Source organism: Poromitra crassiceps (genome assembly GCF_964638095.1).
Source record: "Poromitra crassiceps genome assembly, chromosome: 1".
Classification (NCBI taxonomy): domain Eukaryota; kingdom Metazoa; phylum Chordata; class Actinopteri; order Beryciformes; family Melamphaidae; genus Poromitra; species Poromitra crassiceps.
This window is the reverse complement of record NC_139623.1, coordinates 70,863,894-70,889,533: the sequence shown is the minus strand read 5'-3', so window position 1 is coordinate 70,889,533 and position 25,640 is coordinate 70,863,894. Positions and strand designations below refer to the sequence as shown.

Genomic DNA, 25,640 nt, shown 5'->3' with positions numbered 1-25,640 from the left:
TTGAGGTCTTGGAGAGTGAGGTTTAGTCACTGCACAGCACCACCTGCTGGCTACGTTACACTTAGGCCGTGAGCCAGTAGGGTTGGTCGGTACCATCTTGGGGGACTAACTTTCATAGTGATTTTTAGCAAGGTATACACCCCTACTGTTAGAAAAGATGTGATAGCAATGCAGCAGTTGCCTCCAAATGTGTGCTATCACCCATTTTATAACACTACATGGAATATCTTTCAGGTGTCCTGCCTGAAATGACATCCCCAAATTAATCTTGATAGCTCCTGAACCATAAGGCCTATATGCATGTTTCTCATCTTCTCTGATAGGTAACAAGCTAAGCAATATGAATCCAGTGTAAGGGTGTATTCACACCTGTAGGTCGTTTGCTTTGTTCCGATTCAGGTACTTAATTGATACAATTGTTGCATTTGTGCCTTGGTTCGTTTGTGTTCACACAGCCACAAATGAAACGGTCCAAATAGTATTGTCACACTTCCTGGATTGGCCAGCAGAGACTCTGATAGGCTAATAGCCTCTCGGGATGGACAAAATAATTCCCAGAATTTTCCTATATGATTATAAAAATGCGTTTTGTTAGACCTACATTTTAGGCTATGTCGGGCGTCCGCCGTGCGAGGAGAGAGAGAGAGAGAGAGAGAGAGAGAGAGAGAGAAAGAAAGAAAGAGGGAGGGATCGGGAGAGAGAGAGAGGGAGAAAGTTCTTTATTTATTTATTAATGTATGCTATGTAGCCTATGTAAGCCTATGTATTTATTTAGCCTATTTAGGCTATTGGGAATTTGGAGATAGAAGATCAAAGACCCTCGCAAATTCTGCTATTAGGCTACTATCACGGAGATGAGGATTAGCCGAGACATAGGCTATATGAACACCTGTCCTGTCAGGAATAAAATATTAATAAATAATTTAATAATAACGGACATTTCGAGGAAGACATGCAATCAGTCTGATTGTCTGATTGAACCAGACAATCTTATCACAAAGAAGGCTGGCTCTGATTACCACGATTTGTTTTCATTTATTGAATGGAGACCAGAGAGAGCGAGAGAGAGGGAGAGAGAGGGCGGTGTGCTGCGCAGCACACCGCACGCAAAATCCGTAGAGATTCAACACATTAACGTTGCTTCCCATGGTCCGAGGTAAGTTGATTGAGTTCAAACTGCTGATGTGATGATCCAAAAATCCCCCAAAGTTTATCGATGCAAGTCACAAGTCGCCAAAACAGGATCTGAAAGATGTTGTTTTTAAACGATAAAAATGTTCGTTCTTCAGGCCATTACGCACAGCGCAGCTGACTACGGCAGCTGGTTTATCCAAAAATGCGCACCGTTTACTGCTGTTGTGGCGGATCGAGGTCGGCTCACGTTCTCACCACAAACGAACCGCACCAGAGTTCGTTTGGAAGCGGACCGAGACCACCCTTTCTTGGCGATCTCGGTCCGCTTGTTTTGTCCCGCATCCGAGTGCGATTGCTGTGTTCACACTCCCCCAAACGAACCGCACCAAGGGGGAAAATTCTCTCCGTTTCGGAACAACTGCTCCAAACGAGATAGGTGTGAATACACCCTAAGTCAACCTACATCTATTACCATTCCAGAGTAAATGGAGATACAATGAAGGAAAAACTAATATTTGTATCCTCGCCTGGTACATAATCTAATTTAAAAGGCAATATCACCATTATAACCAAGATCCCATGGATAATAATGCAACTGAATGTGTTCTCCTACTCCTTGACTACAAATGTATGTGATGACAAGTCACAATACATTAAAAATACAAGATTTATGATACAGTTTATAAAGCTATACTCAGGTGGTGTAAATGTTTTGGCCATGGTTACCGTTTACATGTTGACTGTTTACTGGGAATTTTACTCCCAAACACTATTTCTTTCAATACAGCCATGTTACAAAAGCATACATCTCCCAAAAACATTGAAATAGTAATACAAAAAAACAATTAATGTTGATCAATATTCATATTCAACATTCATATATGGCCCACAGAGCATCATGCAATGTGACCTATCAATGTTTTCTGCTCAGTTAGACGTCAGTTAGACGTTAGACGTCAGTTAGACGTTAGACGTTCACGGATGTTTCGCCCCCTAGCCAGTACACCTCCCGGTGGGGGGGCAGTGGCTTTGTGGGGACGTATCCCCACGCCACTCCCTGCAGCTGACCTCATTGGGGTGTTGAGCCCCCAACTGCTGTCCCTCCTCCGTAGCCACAACCAGTAGCTTGCCTTCTCGGCCTCCTCCGCCAGCTCCTTGATGGCTTTCTTTAGGCTTGTTCCAGTCATTCCAGCAGCACGGAGAAGCCGGATCGCAGATCCTCCCACGAAGCCCCTGCATCCAACTTCTACAGGGTGAATGGTCGCGGCCCAGCCTCCACCTCTGCACTCCTCCACCAGGTCACTGTACTTCGATCGCTTGAACTCATGTGCCGCTGGAATTCCCTCCTCCCAAGGCACGGTCAGTTCAATGATGAGGACCTTCTTGACAACTGTGGACCACATCACACCGTCGGGTCTTAATGTTGTCTGTGTGACCTCAGTTGGAAAGACTAGCTGCTTGTCCAGGTCGACGCGCATTTCCCATCTCCTTCCAGGGGTAAGCAGAAGTGTTGATCTTCCCACCACTGTTTTCTGTCCTACCTCTCCTGGTTTGATAAATCGGATGTTTGGCCGATGGGGATCTGAGGAGTTGTTTGCCCCGACTCTGCATCTCTGCCAACTTCCTCAGCACCTGATTGTGCCACCACCGGAGGCACCCCTGCGTCAGCGCAACGTTGCCCCCTGACAGGATGTGTCGGAGACCTGCATTGTCTTTGGTGCACAGGGGGCACTTGTCCTCGCTTCCGAACCATTGGGAGAGGTTTCGAGGACAAGGAAGGGTGTCATACGTTGCCCTTACTAGGAAGCTGAGCCGTGACTGTGGAGTTCGCCAGATGTCTGCCCAGGTTATGACCCTGTTGATGGTGTTCTCCCAGCGGGTCCATGCTCCCTGTTTGCCCTGGGACACAGCCTTGATGAGGTAGTGGTCCTGCCTCTTCCACCATCATGGACTTCCTCTGCTCCCTTGTGGCTTTGGACCAGAACTGGACTGGTTGCCCCCAGCCTAGCCCTGCCCGGCTGTCTTGGACTCTTCCCAGGACCTCCTTGTGTTGCAGCCTGGTGATGGCTTGGTCCACCTCTTCCTGGGCCCTCCATTTTCGCCCGGTGCGGACGACTGCGCCCTTCACCACTTTGGCTCTGGATTCCTTTAGCTCAAGTACAAGAGGGGTCTTCTCCTGCCTGTATCCCAGGTTGATGGACTTCAGAGGAAGCTGCAGAACGTTCTTGCCAAAGAGACCTGTGTCAGAGAAGCAGCGGGGGAGGCCCAACCACTTCCTGATGTGGGTGTTGGAGATGCCGTCCATCTTGCTGGCCAAGGAAGATGGAATTTTGCTCACTTTCAGCGGCCACATCACACGCTGGAAAAGTGTGAATTAGTAGCACCACACCTTCAGTTTCCCAGGAAGTTGGCTGTTGTCGATCTTTGCGAGCCCTTCTCTCAGCTGTTTCTGTACCGACATCCCCATGAGCTCTGATGTGTATTCCCTCCCGAGGCTTCGGATGGGTTGCTCTATCAGCAGCGGTATCTTCTCTCCTCCTGCTGTGAAAACCGTCCTGTCGTCCCTCACGCCTTTCCTGATTGAAAGGCTCCTGGACTTAGAGGACTTGATCTTCATCCTTGCCCAGCATGTCAGCTCGTTGATGCGCTTGAGGAGTCGTACTGTACATGGGGCGGTTTGTAGGATGCTTGTCACATCATCCATGTACCCTCTCCGAGCGGGGAGTCTTCCTCCTGATGGTGATTTCAGGCCTCTGGCCATTTGCCTCGCTCTGATGAGGATGACATTGAACGCCGCCACAAAGAGAATCGGAGATATGGAGCAGCCCATGGCGATTCCGACTTCTAACTGCTGCCATCCCGTCATGTAGTCATCAACGGAGAAACACATCTGCAGGTTGTTGAAGTACTTGGCTATGATGTTACTGCCGCACGCAGGAATGTGGAAGAATTTCAAAGCGAACTCAACCAGCTTGTGTGTTACTGAGCCATAGGCGTTTGCGAGGTCAAGCCATACCATGTGAAGGTTGCTCCTCTCTCTTTTGGCGTGCTGTATCTGCTCCCAGATCATGGATGCATGCTCGATGCACCCCGGAAAGCCTGGCAGCCCAGCTTTTTGACAACTTGTGTCAATGTAGCAGTTGTTGTTGAGGAAGCTGGTCATCCTTCTTGCCAAGACCGAGAAAAAGACTTTTCCTTCCACATTCAGCAAGGCAATTGTCCTGAACTGGCTGATGTTGGTGGAATTTTGCTCCTTAGGGATGAAAATTCCAACTGCCTCTTGCCACTCCACTGGAATGGATTGGTTCTTCCACACAATGCCCATGAGCTTCCACAAGATCTTTGTTACTTGTGGACAGTTCTTATACAACTTGTAAGGAAGCCCATTCGGTCCTGGTGCTGAGGCTGATCTGGCCCTTTTGAGGACGTCAGCCTGGGTGGGGAGGTGTCGAAAGGGGTCCTTGGACGTGGCACATGACCTGGTGAGCTGAGTGGTGTGTCTTTGGCTGCATCTGTGTACTGGCCCGTGCTGTTCCAGATCCTCTTTTGAGATGGCCAGCTTGCCACTTCGCTTTTCGTCCAGCAGCTGACGGGCCTACCTGAAAGGGTCTTTGAAGAAGTCTTTTCTTTCCTTCTCCTTCCGTTTCCGCCACCTCCTGATTCGTTCTGCCCGGCGCAGCTTGGCAAGTCTCTGCTTGAGATCATCCCATAATAACTTGAGACCTTCTTTTTCCTCTGGGGCTACTTTCCTCCACCTCTTTCGCAGCTGGCGCCTGTTGGATATGAGCTCCTCAATGTATTTCTCCCTCCGTCCTTTCTGCCTCTGGGCTGTGGCTCGCTTGATCGTGCACTCTCCAAACCTCTCCTTGCACTCCTCATAGATGATGTTGCTCAGCGAGGTTAGTTTGCGCTCAACCGTCCCTCGCAAAGAATGCTCCAGCACTTCTTTCAGGTATTCGTCAAGCCTGCGCCATTCCTCTTGGCTTTTCGCCTTTGGCCACTTGATCTTACTGCGCCTTTCTGGATGTTTGCATTGGCTCTCTGGCTGTGCGACTCTCGAGGGGACAGCGTGAGCATCGCTCTCAGGGGCTGCCTCCATCTCCTCTCCTACATCCGCTGAGATTGCCCTCTCAGCACTGCTGGGTCCCGCTGCACTGTGGTTTGTCACCTGGCTTTGGGTCCCTTCCGTCTGACCTGCCGAAGCAGTGCGGTCGTGCTGGTCGGGAGTCCTCCCACACTTCATTCTCCCTTGATGGATCCGCAGGTCTCTGAGCGAAGTCACCTTCTGCCACCCGCATGTACACTTCCGGAGAACCTTCTCATTGTTGTTGTCCATTCCGTTTGTTACCGTTTGATCCGTCACAGTAGGCCCACCATCCACCCCGCCTCTCGGAGGGCCTTCGGGATGTTTTCTCTTATTTCGTTTCGTAGTCAGTGGAGGTGCTTCCTCATGGGAAGCTAGTGGGTAGGGTGACTAACCGCCCACTCCTGGTACGGTCTCTCCCGCCGTCCACCGGTCTTTCCCGGTTGTCCTCCAGACTTTCCTGGCTGCCAACTGCTCTTTCACAGTAGTTGCTGGTTCCCCAGAATTGTCAATTACAATTACATTTGTAGTCAAGGAGTAGGAGAACACATTCAGTTGCATTATCCATGGAATCTTGGTTAATGGTGATATTGCCTTTTAAAATAGATTATGTACCAGGCGAGGATAAAAATATAAGTTTTTCCTTCATTGCATCTCCATTTACTCTGGAATGGTAATAGATGTAGGTTGACTTACACTGGATTCATATTGCTTAGCTTGTTACCTAGAGAAGACCAGAAACATGCATATAGGCCTTATGGTTCAGGAGCTATCAAGATTAATTTGGGGATGTCATTTCAGGCAGGACGCCTGAAGAATATTCCATGTAGTGTTATAAAATGGGTGATAGCACACATTTGGAGGCAACTGCTGCATTGCTATCACATTTTCTCTAACAGTAGGGCTGTACCTTGCTAAAAATCACTATGAAAGTTAGTCCCCCAAGATGGTACCCGTGGCCCAAATTTGGGGGCCTGGCTCACGGCCTAACTTGATTGAAGGTCATTCTTTCTTTTTTCAATATTTTATTTTCAGTTTTTTATAGAACAGTAAACAAACAGGCTCAGACACAGGAAAAGAAAGGAAAGTAAAAAAAATACAAACATCAACATTAGAACGTGGTGCTACCAGCCGCATACTGTGTGTGTGTGTTATGTGTTTGGAAGAGATAATGGGCCCTATCTTCATACAGGCGATATCCCCTATTAGTGATTGCGCACCTGTTTGAGCGTGCCTTCACGCAGGCAAGATAACAGTCCGCCTTGCACATTTGTCCAGGTGGTATGCCGAGTTTTGCACCCCCGCCCAGCAGCAAAAAAAGCATCCCCACCTCACGGGAGCATAATTGTAATGATTTATACAGAAACATAACTCTTTAAAAATTATATAATTGTTTGGGTAGACGTGATCTCCCTGTTTTTAAGTTAAAACAGCCCCAAAATCTCGTGAGGATGCCATACTCGCGGGGGAGCATAATTTATCACAACGGGCGCAGATTAGAGGCGTGCCAAATCATTTGGGCGGTGTCCGGGACATCAAGGGGCCGAACAGACTTGAATACTGCTTGATTGATTTGTGCAATAATTGAATAACCATGTGTGTGTGCACTGTAATGATAACAGCAATAATAAATACTAAATAATAATAATAAAAGTGCTTGTTGTGACATCTCAGTGGCAATGTTTTCTTTCCAATCAGGCTGTTTATGAAAGAACATGATGGCTAAACCTACAGTTTGTGTTTGTAAGTTAGAATGCTGACAGGAGAGCAGGTGGTGACATGAAAGTTAGTGAGAAAAGGAGAAGATACTGAATAATGACATCACAACAGTATAATCCTAATGTTGATTTAAAATGAGATATTCCTTTAAATACGGCTAAAAAAGGTTAAAAAAAAACACTAAATTTTTTTGCGGCGGCACCCGGGGGGGCCCTGCAGAGATTAATAGCCCCAGGGCCCATGAAGTGTAAAATCGGCCCTGCTTCTCCCCATGCGTAATTTGGATAGGTGTAGGCCCATTGACTGTATATATTATCCCTAACGACATCACATCATATACCTGTTAAAAATGTTATGAAATGTGACACACAGCAGGACAGGGGAATTACTTTTTTATGCTGCTTTGCAGCTCATATCTTAACAAAAACATCAGAGTTTTGATGCAATTCTGGTTATTTTGTTGACTGGGGTGGGACAATAGAAACGTGTTTGCAGCGGGTAAACGGCGGAGACAAAAGAAAAGATTGGAGGATTTACAGTGGACTCAATTAAAACTACTCATGCCGAGGCTTGTTCCAGATCGGCTGTGATGCCAACGACCCTCCGGGTTATAGCAGGTGAAGGTGAATAGCCTGTTGCAAGTAGGCTACAATGTACAAGTTTTCTCAATTCATTTACCATAACCCCTCCTTGCGATGTGATCAAAGTTTCTCAGTGAATTATAGTTGATTGCCTCACCAAATAATCTGCTGGTTACCCAATTTTAGCAGCAGAATTTGATGTCCTGGTGTGGAACGTCCGTGCGTAATGACGTTTCTGCGCTGCGCAGTGCGGAGATTGTGGTGCACGATCAAGCGCAGCCAGTGTTTTTGCGCCTAATAAGAGGTGGTTTTCATGGTTTTCATCTATCCCCACATTTTATCGCTGAAACGCCTGCTTTCGCATGTGGCACGCCTATGCCCAGTACAATTATTTGTGCCCGCCCCCAATTTGCATTGTGCACGGCGTTAAATGAGCGCAAACGCTAAATTACCGCTTTTGGGAAGATAGGGCCCAATGTGTATGGAATGATTGAAAGTAATTCTTACAGGGAGAGTGAAGTCTGTCCCCTCAGCCTGAGCCAGCGTACGGCACACCTGGACAGTGGCATTTAAGATGGCCTTCTCAGTGATCTCCAGGTGATTCAGGGAGTCTCCTGGCAAGATCCCAAATCCCAGAGCTCCAGTCTGCAGGAGCAAGAGACACAGTGCAGCCAAACCTGAAGGCATCACCAATCTTCAAACTGTCAGAGAGAGATGGAAACACATTCCTTTAGTTTTCCCCACAAAGGCGCATCAGTATCTGATAGAGAATGAAATTTCACAGCCAAAAGGTAAACAGTGAACCACTTGAAGGAAACCAGTTGAAATGAAATGATGGAGCCAGGAGTCAGAAGAAGTCGTCTGATATGATGTATTTGACATAGATCTTGGCCAAGAGATGCACTCTTGTATATTCACGGATGGATACACAGGCTTACATACATTGAACAGAAAGTCAAAGATACTTATAGGACACACATCAGATGACATGTCTTGACGCACACTTGAAGGCCACTCTGTAGACTCAACCTATCTGTTATTCTGGCCCTGTAGAGGGCTCCGTGCCACGGTGACAGGGCACAGTGTGAGATAGAGAGGAGCTGCAAATGTAAGGTACAAGTTATCTAAATACGTCTGTCTGTGTATGTACACAGGTTATCCAAATATGATGTCTATCTGTGTATGTACACAGGTCATCTAAATATGAAGTATGTCTGTGTCATAACTATATGTAACTAAAATGGAAATGTATATGAATATATTAATAACTAGTGATTGTCCAAATAAAGGCTAATGTGATGTAAATTTTCTCTATCATTATCTGTATCAGTCATTGATGGGATGCTTAACTTTGCCTGTAAGATCAGTCCCAACTCCTGCAGGGCTTTAACGGAGGTAATTTGGCACCAAAAAGTCTGAAAGCCAGCAGCAAAAGACACTAGTGTCTTCCTTTTGTACAATAACAGTAAAAAAAAGTCAACTCCAGCAAGAAAAAGATTCCACTGTCCAATCAAGGTCTTAGTATAATGCAAATTATGATTTATTTTGCAGGTTGAAGAGCAAACAAACAAAGCAGTCTCTCAGTGCAGCAGATAATTGCATATTTCAGAAGAATCGTTCACTTTGTGATACGAGCATGACATTTGGCACAAATACTCAAGGTCCACTCTTTTGAAAGTCACTCGCTGGCCACTCAAAAATTCAAGATGGCTGCCATTTTTCAAAATGGCTTTCCAGGTGTTGTACCAATATGTACTATAAGAGCATGTAACCTATGTTTGGTAACATAAAATGTTTTATGGGTCTCACATTTGTTTATTGTTGTTTTTGTCATAACTACCATGTGAAATGCTATAGCAAAGATGGCTTTCAAGATGGCTACCATAAAACTAGCTGTGATATCTCATGATCTAAAAACAATAGAAACACACTTTGGGTCTATACATAGGTTTTTAAAGTTGTAGATTCTAATAGACCCATTAGTTTTCTTGTCAGAGCATAATTTAGTAGGTGAAGGAAAGCTTAGTTTAATAGAGTGAATGTCAGCATGCAACCAGGCACTGGTGACATCACTGCTCTGGAACTCAGCATAGAGACACTGCGTAACGCGTCATCATTCAGAAGCCATGCCCAAGACGAGGGAAAACAGAAAGTCCCCCTCCAATCCTGGCGTACTCCTATGTCACGTGCATGGTTGCGTGTTGCACAAAAAGATCGTATATACGGAAGATGAACACTCCAATTTACTTCCTTGACAGCTAGATCCACATTTTTCTTCTCGCCAATTCCCAATGGCTTCCTTGTTTTGCTCAGGAGTACAAAAAAACTTTAACTGGCGATTTTTTACATTTGTTGTCTGCGCAGCCCACCACACAGCAGCTTTTAGCTATGTTTAATTCAAGGAAAATTACACTGGTGTGTGGAAATGAACAGAGCTTTTCCCCCGTGATGGGCATGGCCTATTTCATGCAGTGTCTCTATGGGGTTCAGTGTCAGCTGATCTAGTTTTACTAATACTGTAGTTGTTGATTAATAGTGATAGTATAGCTTAGTGTCGCAAATGCTGTCTAACAGCCCCCAATCAATTAGTTAGTAATAATAGTAAGTTGATGTAGTTGAGCAAAAGTTAAAAACGCACCAACGCGTTGCGGCACACAGGCCTTCATCAGGGTGACTATGGTTAATCACCCAGATGATCGGATCGACTTCAAACTTTGGGAGTGTGCCCTATTGTGCAGTGCAGTGCCATATTTTCGTGCAATTGGGCATAGCGCCACCTACTGGCAACAGAAAATGTGGTTTATCTCAAGAACCGTTCGACTTCAAATTTGGGGAGTGCGCTGATGAGAACTCGACACAGTGCAGTGCCGAATTTGGCGCAATTTGGCACAGCGCCACCTACTGGCAACACAAAAAACAGTTTATCTCGAGAAACATTCGTCCGATTCACTTCATTTATCTCGATAGCCATTCATTTGATTGACTTCCAACTTGGGGAGTGCGCTGCTGGGAACCCTACATAGAGCAGTGCCGAATTTTGTGCAATTCAGCACAGCGCCACCTACTGCCAACACAAAGTTGTTTCTCTTTTGTTTATCTGATCGACTTCAAACTTGGGGAGTACACTTAGGGGGACCCAACGGAGTGCAGGGAGCTGAATTCGGCATAGCGCCACCTACTGTTTATCTTGAGAACCATTCATCCGATTGACTTCAAACTTGGGGAGTTTGCTGCTGGGAACTCAACATAGTGCAGTGCTGAATTTCATGCAATTTGACATAGCAATGACAAACAATTTTATCTCAAGAAAATTTGTCCGATTGACTTCATTTATCTCGATAGCCATTCATTTGATCGACTTCCAACTTGGGGAGTGCGCTGCTGGGAACCCTACATAGAGCAGTGCCGAGTTTTGTGCAATTTGGCACAGCGCCACCTACTGCCAACACAAAAAGTTGTTTATCTTGAGAACCGTTCATCCGATTGACTTCAAACTTGGGGAGTGTGCTGCTGGGAACTCAACGTAGTGCAGTGCTGAATTTCTTGTAATTTGATATAGCGTCACCTACTGGCAACACAAAAGGCAGTTTATCTCGAGAAACATTCGTTCGATTGACTTCAAACTTGCGGAGTGCGGTGCCGCATTTCATGCAATTTGGACTTATGCATAGTCATAGTGCCACCTACTGGCAACACAAAAAGCGGTTTATCTCGAGAACCATTTGTCCGATCAACTTCAAACTTGGCGGGTGCGTTGCTGGGAACCCGAGAAATTGCAGTGGGAAACCTTGTGCAATTCAACCAATAAGATCACAGCTTTCACGTATCTCGAGGACTGTCCGTCCGATCGACTTCTGTATGTCTGTCCTTCGCGTATCTCGAGAACCGTCAGATTGACTTCGAACTTGGGGAGTGCACTTAGGGGGACCTGACTGAATGCAGTGTGGGGGGGGGGGGGGGGGAGTGCCCACGGGGTGGTGCATGGGGGGAACGGGCATTGCACTAGTACCGTATAAACACACGCACACAGTGTGTCTGTTCATGAGGTGAAAACAATACCAGCACTGCTGTCGCGGCTGGTATTAACTAGTCTAGTAGTTACTAGACAACACATTACATTCTCCATAGTAGACATTTAGAAAAATCCTTATATAATGAGTTTTAAGGCTGGAACCAAGCCAACCCGTGAGTGACCTACTGAATAGTGAGTGACCATAAAACATTTCACTTGGAGCAAAAACAAAAAACAAAAAATAACAAATGGGAAAATTATTCGTTTTTTTGTTTTGTTTGTTTTTTTGTCTATGGAGAAAATAAATAGGGATCTCTCTTCCGCAGCAAGAGATGTGACTGTTCTATTGTGTCTATTGTGTCTATCTCAAAACACCTGTCAGGTTTTGTGACTGCATCTTGTACGGCTGTGACGCTATCGTGTTGACAATATCTGTCCACAGACAGACAGACATATAAACAAACACCTTCTGTGCTCATTCCCACTACAATAGGTGTCTCTGACCACATTTAGCCTTGATAACACACACACACACACACACACACACACACTCTCTCTCTCAATTACAAGGTGAAAATACGAGCCATGACAGCGTGTGGCTGGTATTATTTAAAAAAAACTATTAATTACTAATAATTATCAAGTATGCTTTACCTTACCTGACCTGTAGGTCCTTGAAGCCTGGCCATGAATTGGTATTTCTGTGGGCTGCAGCACCTGTTGTACCAACACTCCAGGGCTGGGGCACCAGGGGCGGGGTCATCTGCTGGACTAGTTGGACCTGTTGCCTTGGTATGATGATAACACTAAACTCACAATCTTCAACACATTACCAATTATATATATTTATAAAACGGCTCTCTCAAATCAAGCAATCTGATTGGTTCACAGCCATTGTATAAATCCAGTAACCGAGTCCAATAACCCATGGCCATGGGTTATTGGTTGCCATGGCAACTCTCTTACTAAAAGCCTTTGGTTACCTCAAAAAAAACAAATGGCAGAGACAGCTGTCAGATCCTTGTGAATCGATCTTCGCTTATAACTTTACTAATACTTCGCAGAAAATTATGTTTTGTACAAGAATAGATGCGGGCTAATGTCTTCTTTGCAAAAGAAAGGCTGTTAACCCCGCATTTAACCCCGCATTTAACCCCGTAACGTTAGTTGGTGTCGGGCTTTGCAGAAAGCACTCAGCTTCTCAGCAATCGCTGAGAATGCAGCGCTGCGCTCGAGCTGCCTGTCGGGGTTTCCAGAAAGCTCTCAGCTTCTCAGCAAGCGCCAGGATTGGCCAATGTCAACTTCAGTCTCCAGAACGATCCAATCAAATCACCCGCACGTTCTTGCGGTCCCGCCTTACAGTAGTGTTTCAACTGACTCTATCAGAATGACATGCCAGTCGGAGTCGAACTTATAGTATTATTATTATTATTATATTATCATACTTGGAAACCGTTTTATAAAAGCAATATAGCACTCGAGCTGCGTGTGTTGTGGCATATATCCCCCTGCTCAGCAGTTATCCCACTCGGCCTGCGGCCTCGTGGGATAACAGCTGATCAGGGGGATATATTTGGCACAACACACTGGCTCTCATGCTATATTGCTTAAATATATTGCCAATAAGTGGATTATCATAATCTGTCAAAACTTTTAAAGATAGTAACCATTAAATCAAATCTTTATACCCACACAGACCTGGGAGAGAAGTGTTCTAGTGGAGAATCATGCACCAATCAAAATATTCAGAAATAATTCATTTCTTAAATATCGAAGTTTTTTTTCGACAGCACAAAGGAATGGCCACTGTGTTCTCTATGGGAACTTATTCAAAACTGTGATACTGGTTTGTTTGTGTACTGTATATTTTTGGCTGACATACAGGTTTCTGATGACACAGATGTGTGGATACACCACACATTCTTGAATCGCCCCACAAGCAAAGGGCAATAGTGGACATCAAGTCAACACTGGCCAAGCCTTCACAAATTGTGAAGCACCAGCCCATGCCATATTGGGATTAGCCTGGGTAAACCCAGCCTCCACGTGACCTGCTCTCAGACCTGCTCTCAGTCACTACACTGAGACTGTACATGACCTCCTTCATGAATAGACATTGGAGAAAACAAATTAGATGCATTTGATTTGAGTATTTTGCATGAAATCCCATAAATGCCTATTTTTGGGGAATTTTGGCAATTAAGGGGTTAATATCTGAAAATGCTCAAGGGTGCTCACCGGGCAACAATTCTGCTCAGTTAATAGCAGACACCAGTTATATAATTTTTCAGTTTTTTACAGATTATGAAAATGCAGATTGTAAACTTTCAAATGATGTGTCACACATTGTAATCTGAAAAAGAATAAAGGGAGATATGCTTATTTGAATGTTCACACTCCTAAAAGCAACATTCAGAGATAACGGCCCTCAAAGTTGGAGAAGTTTTCCACACCTAGGCAAGGGGTGGTAAGGGGGTAAGGGGGGACTGGAAAACAAGGACTTTTATTTAACAAGATACACTTATTTACTGATTCTAAAATGGCTGCATTTTATGTGGTATAGATAGTTCAAAACTTAAACTTTTTTGAATTGAATTTCTGGGAATTACAATTGGCCTACATGTGGTCCCTTCCTCTGGGGTGTGTCACATTTCTGCCTGACGCACCTCCTACAGCGCCAAAATAAAAAGAACCTTCTCGTGGTTGTATGCCTCTGCAACGGCGTTGGAAGCACGGTGCGGTGGGCGCTGCAGCACCCCCTGGTGGCAAGAGATGTAAAAAAAAAAAAATTTTTTTTTTTTTTTTTTTTTTTTTTACAGTGCACCTGAACGCAACATGCAAAATACCCGCTGAATAAGTGTCCAAATGTTCATGTAATTCTGGCCAATACTCCACTTCTGTTATAACATTTCAGTCTGGAAGATATAATCTTTATGACTACCTTAAAAGGCTAAATGAATAGCTTAGAAAATGAATAGCACCGGGGGCCCATGGTACTATTAATCCGGCCCTGGATATATCGGAGGAATAGCAGGTAGGCTATCACTGTCCCTGAGTCCTGAGGGTAAATTGAGTAATGCTGCAGAGAAGAGGAGAAGACACTGAATAATGACATCACAACAGTATAATCCTAATGTTAATTTAAAATTAAATATTCCTCTAAATATGGCTAAAAGTCCAAAAAGGGTGGGAGGGAGAATGAGGATTCCAACACAGCAGTGGGAGCAAGTGGTGACATGGAGGTGAGTGAGAAAAGGTGACTGAATAATGACACAACAGTCTAATCTTAATATTAATATTCCTCTAATCTGGCGACAAAGTGGCCAAATTTTTTGGCGCCCTGCGGGCGCCGTCAGCCGTCCCCCACAATGTTGAATCGGTGACAGCACCCCCTACCTAAAAGTACTTCCAACGCCACTGTGCCTCTGCCAACAAGACAAGTTGCAGTAACATTCATGTCTGTCCAGACTCATAAAATATGTAGTGAAGACTTTGAATTAATTTATTAAAAGGTATTAAGTGTATTTTTGGTGTGAAATTGAAGTTATCTCTCTACAGTATATTGACATGTATGATTCCAGTGAATAATTTCCAGGCAGTGAGAAACATGGTGTCTTCACTCAGAGACTATTTTTACAGATTAGTACAGAGCACTGATAGAGAGCTTCATTACATGGTGCAATACAACGACAATCACCTGAAGCTCAGCAATGAGCTTGTGGTAGACTAGGAACAGGCGGCCCGACCCTGAACAGTTTCAAAACACACCTCAAGACACACCTCTTTTCCATGGCCTTTCCACATTAGTTAGTTCAGTTTAGTTCAACCGTCCCTGTTGTTTGTTTTGTTTGTTTTCCTCCCCCTCTCTCCCCTATCTCTATCCCACTCTTGTGAAGCGAGCTTGGGTTTTATGAAAGGCGCTATATAAATTAAAGTTATTATTATTATTACTGCACACTATTCATTGTATGTCTATGTTAAGCCACTTATTTTTTTGATCATGCACTACGCTATGTGAAATGACACGGACAAACGGCTTTGCCAGCTTTCGCTGCCTGCTACTTGTAGGAGCCTACACCAAACATATTTTGAAGCTGATAATATTCATTTATATAACAAAGTAACGATGTGCTGTGAACAGTTGTGGTGTGAGTTTTCATTTCAGTTGATGTGCATGGTCTTCTGTGGCCTAGGCCAACATTTTGGGTTGATGAACCGCTTTCAAATCAATTGCATCTGATTTGAAAAATGCATTTGAAAAATGCATTGTCATCAAGATATAAACAAGGAAGGCATTGGCTGAGTTTCACAACAAAGAAGCTTCTTAAGGAGTTAAGAAGCTTCTTAAGGAGTTAAAGGAGAATTTCGTTTTTTTTTAACCTGGACCCATCTCTTGGCATTAATTATGATTTGGCCACTCACCCAGCAATCTCCGCGGCGTTTCTGGCCGTCCTAGCGTTGTTTTGAGATCAATAGCGTCCAAGTCAGTTGTAAAATGGAGGTGATTTGGGGCCAAGTGTGAGCCTGTCTTTCCTGCATCTAAATAGCTATTTTTATTCCCGTTTTCGCCAAATATGGTCATAATCTGATCCCTCAAGAACCACCAGAGTGATATTTCGCCAAAGGCTGTTTCCTTGAGTCGCACAGGGATCAAATTACCTCAAACGTGATCTCGGTCACCAAGTCTCGTGAAGTCCCGCGATACTTTCCTGCCGACTGGCCAAGTACAGGTAGGACGCTTTGCGGTGGTGGTTTTAGCGTAACCTATGTGGGGTTTGGCATAACCTTCGTTATTTCGAATCCCACATAGGTTACGCCAAACCCCACATAGGTTACGCTAAAACCACCACCGCAAAGCGTCCTACCTGTACTTGGCCAGTCGGCAGGAAAGTATCGCGGGACTTCACGAGACTTGGTGACCGAGATCACGTTTGAGGTAATTTGATCCCTGTGCGACTCCAGGAAACAGCCTTTGGCGAAATATCACTCTGGTGGTTCTTGAGGGATCAGATTATGACCATATTTGGCGAAAACGGGAATAAAAATAGCTATTTAGATGCAGGAAAGACAGGCTCACACTTGGCCCCAAATCACCTCCATTTTACAACTGACTTGGACGCTATTGATCTCAAAACAACGCTAGGACGGCCAAAAACGCCGCGGAGATCGCTGGGTGAGTGGCCAAATCATAATTAATGCCAGGAGATGGGTCCAGGTTAAAAAAAAACGAAATTCTCCTTTAAGAAGGCTCCAAAGAAGTGTTTCCCAAACGCCTTCTTAACAGCCTTCTTAACACATCGCTAAAGAAGGCTCTTAAGAAGCATCTTAACTCATCCGGTGGCGCTGCTCTGCGGCGACACGGACTACATGTGCTGCTGCATACTTGTGTTTTATCGTGTTACAACGATACCACGTCTTGTTTTCGTTCAAGTGTTTTTGTATTGTGTAACATTACGATATGGCGAGTTTTCGGAGAATTCTCTACATAGGACTGCTTCTGCTGCTTATCGCAGTAGACCATGGCCAAACAATTGCCACAGACCAGGAAGTGCGCATGTACGACAGAGAAACACTTCTGTCTCTGCGGAACTCCAGCGGGGAAAAAGTACAGCTTTTTGCCAACCTGCCTGAGGAACTACAATGACCCTGGAGACACAGATGGCAGGACAACCAGTCCGAGGACGAGGACAAGCCGCGGAGACGACAGCGGAGGGGCAGACGTGGTGGAGTGAAGCAGAGGCTGCGACGGAGAGAGAACAGGCCGCCCTTGCCATCGCTGATGGCATGGCTAACGTGCGCTCACTGAAGAACAAAATGGACGAGTTAAAACTCTACACCAGAACCTGCAATGAGTACCGTGAGTCATGCACCATGGTCTTCACAGAAACATGGCTGCACCCAGACGTTTCTAACGCTCTCATTGAACTGGACGGTTTCTCCCTTGCACGTTTTGACAGGAGTTTTGAGTCGGGCAAGACGAGGGGGGGCGGACTTTGTGTTTACATCAATGATAAGTGGTGTAGGCAATACACAACACGCGAGACTGTTTGCAACCCAGACATTGAACTATTATGCTTGAGTCTCAGGCCATTCTTCCTCCTGAGGGAGTTTGGAAACATTTTGATTTGTGCTGTTTATGTGCCCCCAAGTGCAAACGCAGGGAGAGCCGCAGCCCAAGTGGCAGACTGTGTACACAGACAGCTGCAACGTACACCCGAGGCTCCCATACTAATTTTGGGAGATTTGAACCATTGTACATTGGAAATGTCGGTAACCCTTTATTTTACAGGTACCCTAGTTACATATGAACTATTTGTAATTACACATGAACACCAAATGTAATTACACAGTAATTACCAATAGTTATAAATGAAGTTCATATGTAGTTACATTGTAACAGACCTGTAAAATGGAGTGAGTCTGTTCAACTGTAGTTCATATGTAGTTACATTGTAACAGACCTGTAAAATGGAGTGAGTCTGTTCAACTGTAGTTCATATGTAGTTACATTGTAACAGACCTGTAAAGTGGAGTGAGACCGTTCAACTGTAGTTCATATGTAGTTACATGGTACCGGACCTGTAAAGTGGAGTGAGACTGTTCAACTGTAGTTCATATGTAGTTACATGGTACCGGACCTGTAAAGTGGAGTGAGTCTGTTCAACTGTAGTTCATATGTAGTTACATGGTACCAGACCTGGACCTGTAAATAAGCTCCCGGCTGGGACAGAGATTGCTAAAACCCAGTGGTGGATTCGAACCACTGAACTTCTGATTGCAAAGCAGGCGGCTTTAACCCCTCAGCCGCGAGGGCTTTCCAAATTTCATGGTGGAGTTTAAGAGGATAACTGTATGTCAGTCAGATGTAGTTGCTGTCACTTCATAGCTTTGTTATTATACACAGAGACTTGGGGGAAAATATTGATACTTTATTTAGTTGTGGGTATGATTTTGTCCAGAATTCCCATACAAAAATTATAATAAAAGTATTGTAGATATAGAGGTAACAGTGAAACTATAATCAAAATAGCCATTCTTCTACATTCTAATTGTTAGCTTATTGTAAATGAGTCACTCCATTTTACAGGTCTGTTACAATGTAACTACATATGAACTACAGTTGAACAGACTCACTCCATTTTACAGGTCTGTTACAATGTAACTACATATGAACATCATTTATAACTATTGGTAATTACTGTGTAATTACATTTGGTGTTCATGTGTAATTACAAATAGTTCATATGTAACTAGAGTACCTGTAAAATAAAGGGTTACCGAAATGTCTTTACCTGGCTTTGACCAGTATATTAAATGTGACACAAGGAAGGATACAATTTTGGACAAATGCTATGGAAACATATTGAATGCATATACAGCCAGAGCCAAACCACCGTTGGCTAACTCAGATCACAACACTGTTCAGCTCATTCCCATCTACCGTTCAGTCCTTAAGAAGAGTAAACCTCTTGTAAAAACTGTTAAAATCTGGTCCACAGACAGTATTGAAACGCTGAGGGCCGTTACTTAAGCACCGACTGGGACATTTTCCATGAGCCCGATCTGAATACATCCACAGATGTAATTACAGCTTACATAAAATTCTGTGTGGAGGCTGTGATACCCCAGAAAACAATAAAACTGTACCCCAACAACAAGTCCTATATTAATAAGGACATCATGGACTGCATCAAACGCAAGAGGCTGGCCTTCAAGAACAAGGACCAAGTGCAACTAAGATCAGCACAAAGGGAGCTGAACCAGAAACTCAACACAGCAAAAAGACAATACAAGGAATCCATCGAAAAGGACTTTAGTGAAAATAATACAAAGAAAATGTGGGCCACCATGAAATCAATCACCAATATGACTCCTACTAGGAAACCACTGTACTCAACAGATGACAATATTATGGCAAATGATTTGAATAATTTTTACCTCAGGTTTGACTCACATGATTTTTCTGCTGAACGTAGCGATGTCATCAACACTTTAACAATTGATGATGACGTTCCAAAAATAGACATCGAACCCGTTGAAGTCACACGACTGTTTAAAAAAATAAACACCAATAAGGCCACGGGCCCTGATGGTGTCTCAGCCTTCCTCTTAAAGACATGTGCGGAGGAACTCACACCAGCTTGGGTCCCTGTCTTTCAAAGGTCGGTTGACTCACACACAGTCCCATCTCTGTGGAAGATAGCAATTATAACTCCTCTTCCAAAAAAACCTGTTCCCCAAGAACACAATGATTATAGACCAGTAGCCCTGACCTCTATTGTAAGTAAATGTTTAGAAAAATTGATGGTGTGGAAGCTGAAGTCAAACATACATGGACAGTTAGATTCTTATCAGTTTGCCTATAAAGACAACCGTGGCACTGATGATGCAATACTTACCATAACACACTCCATCTTGCAACATATTGAAAACCCCAAGGCTTACGCTAGATTGCTGTTTGTAGACTTTAGCTCTGCTTTTAACACTCTGCAGCCACACATCCTTCTCAGTAAACTCAGTCAGATGTCTGTTAACCCATATATCATCAGGTGGTATCACTCATTCTTAACCAACAGGACCCAGCAGGTCCGAGTGAACCAGACACTGTCTGAGCCCAAGGTGATCAACACAGGTGTCCCCCAGGGATGCGTGAGTTTGCCCCCTCTTTTTACAGTGTACACAAATGATTGTAGAAGTATTCATTCAGGAATTTTCATTATTAAATTTTCAGACGACACTGCCATCTTGGGTCTTATAGATACAGACACAGACATTTCGAGTTATAGTCTGGAGGTCGAAAGGTTTGTACAGTGGTGTGAGGACCATCACCTCATTGTAAATACAAAAAAAACAGAGGAAATTATTTTTGATCCAGCTGGGATCATTCCCCAGTGTTAGTCCACAATGCCCAAATTGCCCACGTCCATTCATACAAATACTTGGGTGTACATATTGATTGTAACCTATCTTGGAATGTCCATGTAAACTCTGTGTGCTCTAGGATCCAGCAGCGACTGTACTTCCTGCGACGACTCAGGGTGTTTGGGGTCGGACAGAGGATTTTGTTATTATTTGATCATGCTGTTATAGAGAGCATTTTTCCTTACGGTATATCTGCTTGGTTTGGCAACTTACCAGTTAAGCTGAAATCACAAATAAATAGACTGGCTCATACTGCAACGAAAGTGATGGGGGTGAGGGAGCACCCCACCCTTCAAATACTCTGAGGAAACTGTAATAAGACAAGCTAGGAAGATCATTGCTGACCCCTCTCATGTCTTGTATTCAGAATACAAACTGCTTCCATCTGGCAGGCGTTACAGAGTCCCAATCAAGAACAAAAAAAGACACCTCAACAGATACAAATACTCTTTCATCCCCATATCAGTCAGTCTCCTAAACTCAGGTCATAGGTAATGTATTGTTGATTGTACTGTAAATTATTGATGTTTGCACCTTGGTTGTGTGTTTGCACATGTCAGCACTGGTGTGCTATGCACTATTGTTTTTTTTGTTTTTTTTGTTATGGCACTGTGTACCTATGTGGCAGCCTGTATGTCCAAGACAAATTTCCCTCGGGACAAATTAAAATAATCTTGAATCTTGAATCTTGAACTGGAGCTGTCCACCATCTCGATGTGAGAGGTCCTCTGCGGCCCACTAGATGGCACTCTGAGCCCACCAGTGGGCCACGACCCAGTGGTTGAGAAACACTGTTGTAGAATAACCTAATCGTGGTCATGTTAAACAAGAACTTCTTATATTAAACATTATTTATTTCAGACATGGACTGCAGTTCAAATTGCTTTATATACACAGCATACAACAAAATTGCGAGAAACACTACAGAATTTAAGCGACCTTGGGTTCTGTGAAAGGTGTTATATAAATCCACAACATTCTTATTATAAAAGGAATCCATTAGAGGAATATAGCCTACGGTAAAACATTTAAAACACAAGTAACCATACATACAGGGGAGATTTTCAAGTGTTCCCCAATTTTAAACACTAAAGGGTGCATGAAAGAAAGGAAAAAGGGAAAAACACAAGAGGAACAGTGGACACAAGTATCTCCTTTTGCCTGACGCGGCTGGATCTGCCAGTGTTTTGTCATTAAGAAGGTGTTAAGAATGCCCCAGACCCTTCTTACAAAACCTTCTTAACGAAAGATCATCTTAGCGCTAAGAAGCTTTTGGGAAATGCAGCCTTCTTAACGGAAGATCATTTTAGGCTAAGAAGCAATCGGGAAACGCGTTGGCTTTGTTGGCTTCTTACGGGAGCCTTAAGAAGGGTCAAAGAAGGGGAGGTACGGTGGTGCAGTGGTAAGCACTATCGCCTCACAGCTCGAAGGTCGTGGGTTCGATTCCCACCTGGGCCGATGTGAACACTGAAGGAATGCGTGCCCGTCCGCATGTCCTCGAGTGCCCACCACCCGGGTGGGGGTCGGCAAAATGGCCTTTCTGTGTGGAGTTTGCATGTTCTCCCCGTGCCTCCCGGGGGTCTCCTTCATATAGGAACCCCCTTCACAAAAACATGCAACATCCTGGTTGCTTATATGGTTCCTCCTCTGATCGTTAAGGGCGCCTGTTCAGAGGGAGGGGAACTGGTTGGAATAGCGTGAACCTCCCACGTGCTATGTCCTACCGGTGAAGCTTCCTCGGGCAGGTGAAAAGAAGCGGCTGACTTGACTGCCCATGTCTCGGAGGATGCATGGAATCAGTCTCGGCTCTCCCCAGATCGGCAGAGGATGGAGTAGCAACCAGGATTGAGTAATTCAAATGAGCACTAAACGGGGGATAAAAAATCGGGAAAAAAACATAAAAAAAAAAAAAAAGAAGGGTCAAAGAAGCTTCTTAGCGCTAAGAAGCTTTTGGGAAACGCATGCCTTCGTAACGAAAGATCATCTTAGGCTAAGAAGCAATTGGGAAACGCGTTTGCTTCTTAAGGGGGCCTTAAGAAGGGTTAAAGAAGCTTCTTAGCGCTAGGGCATTCACAGACTAGTCGACTAGTAAAACCACTAGTCGACACTGTGCTTAGTAGTCGACTAGTCGTTAAAAAAAAAAAAAAAAAAATCTTTAAGAAAGAACATGAGGTATTTACACGACATACATGGACTATCATATCCAATATCCCATATCCCCCACAAAGAACATCAAAACACAACAAAACAAAACAAGAAAACTGCATAAGATACACAATAATCCAAGAACAAACAAGACTATTGGACAAACAACCAAACAAAAACAATGCATTCAAAGTAAATACATAGATCTTGCCCTGTTGGCAGCTAGGAAATGCATAGCTTTAAATTGGAAAGCATCCAATCCCCCAGCTGTAGTTCACTGGTGGAATGAACTCTCAAGCTACCATACGTTGAATAACATTTACTACAAGAGAAAAGGCAGATTCTTAGACATCCCCAAAATATGGCAACCACATACAGAGATTGACTTTAAGAACTTTTTACCCCAGTGTCATTAGGCTTATCAGTAGCCTGTACTACGAAGCTAGTTTAATGCCTTATCCGAGTAAGTTTGAGTTTAAACCTGGTTTAGCCGTACTACAAAGCAAGTTAACTTTCAATCACCATGGCAACTGACGCTGCAAAGCTAACCTGGTCGCGACCAGAGCCCTGTACTACGAAACTAGTTTAACAGATCCGCGATAAGTCCCTTTGATCTGGTTTGACTGAACAGGATCAAAGCTATCTAGCTAACTGATACTACGACGCTGGTTTTCTACTGTGTAAATGGACCTGGGATCTGCCTGTGCACGCGCACGTTTTTCGCTCGTGCACAGGCGCGCGTCCACGCGAAAGAGGTGCGTTAGCCAATCACATTATGAACAGCTGAGTTGATCCACGCCCACACCCATTTCCACACCCATTTCCTCATTGAATGAAAAAGCGCAGCCACAGTGGGATCAGAGATTTTAGCGGATATTTAATGTAACCTATGGCAGAATGAAAATCCGCGTTGGATATAGTTGGGGGAAGGACTGTCTAAAGCTGCCGCTTGTATTCACATCAGTCATTTGATTTACTTTGATCAGCGATTTCTGTCTCCTACAGCTTTGTGCGAGTGTAAATGTACATTAAATGTGTAATCTCAGTCTATAAATTTCCACAATCTGTAAGCCTATTTAGACCATAGATTTAGAAAGCATGCTCAATGAATAATGATCTCTATCACTCATTATGTGTGTGTGGTTGCACTGATCGAATAATTCATATATAGGCTATAATAATGATATCCTAATATAAAAGAGAAAACTGCTGGACTGAATTGAGACGATGCGGGCATACTTTTCATTGATAAAAACTAGCCTATTTTTGCTCATATATTGGCATACAGCCTACAGGACACAGTTCCAGCTGAAACATGCAAGAAGCCTGCATATTTAGTATTGGGGCTATCCCATATTTATCCCATCTATATTATATGTATAGGCTTTTCTGGCATGTAGGAGAATATCACCCTCACTCCATTTGAGGCTCCGTTTAGCCTATGATATGCGCTGCGGTGATTAATAGTGATCATATTTCTCCACGCATAGTTGAGCTGTTAAGACATAAAGTGGTAAGTAGGCTTAATTTAATTATGTAGCCTACAGAGCCACAAATGTTTTTCTTGTTATATTCTCAGTTGACTGCAATCTATTTTTCATATGGGGATCTTATATGAACGGTGAGTGACTCCAGAGAGCCGATTATATGGGTCTGTCATGGATTTTGATCTTATCCTCTGAAGCTAACCTGGTCGCGACCAGGTTAGCTTTGCAGCGTCAGTTGCCATGGTGATTGAAAGTTAACTTGCTTTGTAGTACGGCTAAACCAGGTTTAAACTCAAACTTACTCGGATAAGGCATTAAACTAGCTTCGTAGTACAGGCTACTGGTTAGCTTCAGAGGATAAGATCAAAATCCATGACAGACCCATATAATCGGCTCTCTGGAGTCACTCACCGTTCATATAAGATCGCCATATGAAAAATAGATTGCAGTCAACTGAGAATATAACAAGAAAAACATTTGTGGCTCTGTAGGCTACATAATTAAATTAAGCCTACTTACCACTTTATGTCTTAACAGCTCAACTATGCGTGGAGAAATATGATCACTATTAATCACCGCAGCGCATATCATAGGCTAAACGGAGCCTCAAATGGAGTGAGGGTGATATTCTCCTACATGCCAGAAAAGCCTATACATATAATATAGATGGGATAAATATGGGATAGCCCCAATACTAAATATGCAGGCTTCTTGCATGTTTCAGCTGGAACTGTGTCCTGTAGGCTGTATGCCAATATATGAGCAAAAATAGGCTAGTTTTTATCAATGAAAAGTATGCCCGCATCGTCTCAATTCAGTCCAGCAGTTTTCTCTTTTATATTAGGATATCATTATTATAGCCTATATATGAATTATTCGATCAGTGCAACCACACACACATAATGAGTGATAGAGATCATTATTCATTGAGCATGCTTTCTAAATCTATGGTCTAAATAGGCTTACAGATTGTGGAAATTTATAGACTGAGATTACACATTTAATGTACATTTACACTCGCACAAAGCTGTAGGAGACAGAAATCGCTGATCAAAGTAAATCAAATGACTGATGTGAATACAAGCGGCAGCTTTAGACAGTCCTTCCCCCAACTATATCCAACGCGGATTTTCATTCTGCCATAGGTTACATTAAATATCCGCTAAAATCTCTGATCCCACTGTGGCTGCGCTTTTTCATTCAATGAGGAAATGGGTGTGGAAATGGGTGTGGGCGTGGATCAACTCAGCTGTTCATAATGTGATTGGCTAACGCACCTCTTTCGCGTGGACGCGCGCCTGTGCACGAGCGAAAAACGTGCGCGTGCACAGGCAGATCCCAGGTCCACTTACACAGTAGAAAACCAGCGTCGTAGTATCAGTTAGCTAGATAGCTTTGATCCTGTTCAGTCAAACCAGATCAAAGGGACTTATCGCGGATCTGTTAAACTAGTTTCGTAGTACAGGGCTCAGGATAGGAGCTGAATGCATTGTTTTTGTTTGGTTGTTTGTCCAATAGTCTTGTTTGTTCTTGGATTATTGTGTATCTTATGCAGT

General features: G+C 43.8%; 1 protein-coding gene across 1 annotated transcript in view; it reads right to left on the bottom strand.

Moving 5' to 3' along the window:
• Window positions 1-12,214, bottom strand: part of LOC310786752 (von Willebrand factor A domain-containing protein 7-like) — a 74,768-nt gene extending 62,554 nt beyond the window's left edge. Inside the window, exons 1-2 of the mRNA XM_083648028.1 lie at window positions 12,190-12,214; window positions 8,026-8,219 (exon numbers count right to left, since the gene is read on the bottom strand). Of these exons, the coding sequence (XP_083504154.1) occupies window positions 8,026-8,205 (180 nt within the window). The 5' untranslated portion in view covers window positions 8,206-8,219; window positions 12,190-12,214. The remainder of the gene's footprint in view (window positions 1-8,025; window positions 8,220-12,189) is intronic.
• Window positions 12,215-25,640: the final 13,426 nt, after the last annotated feature.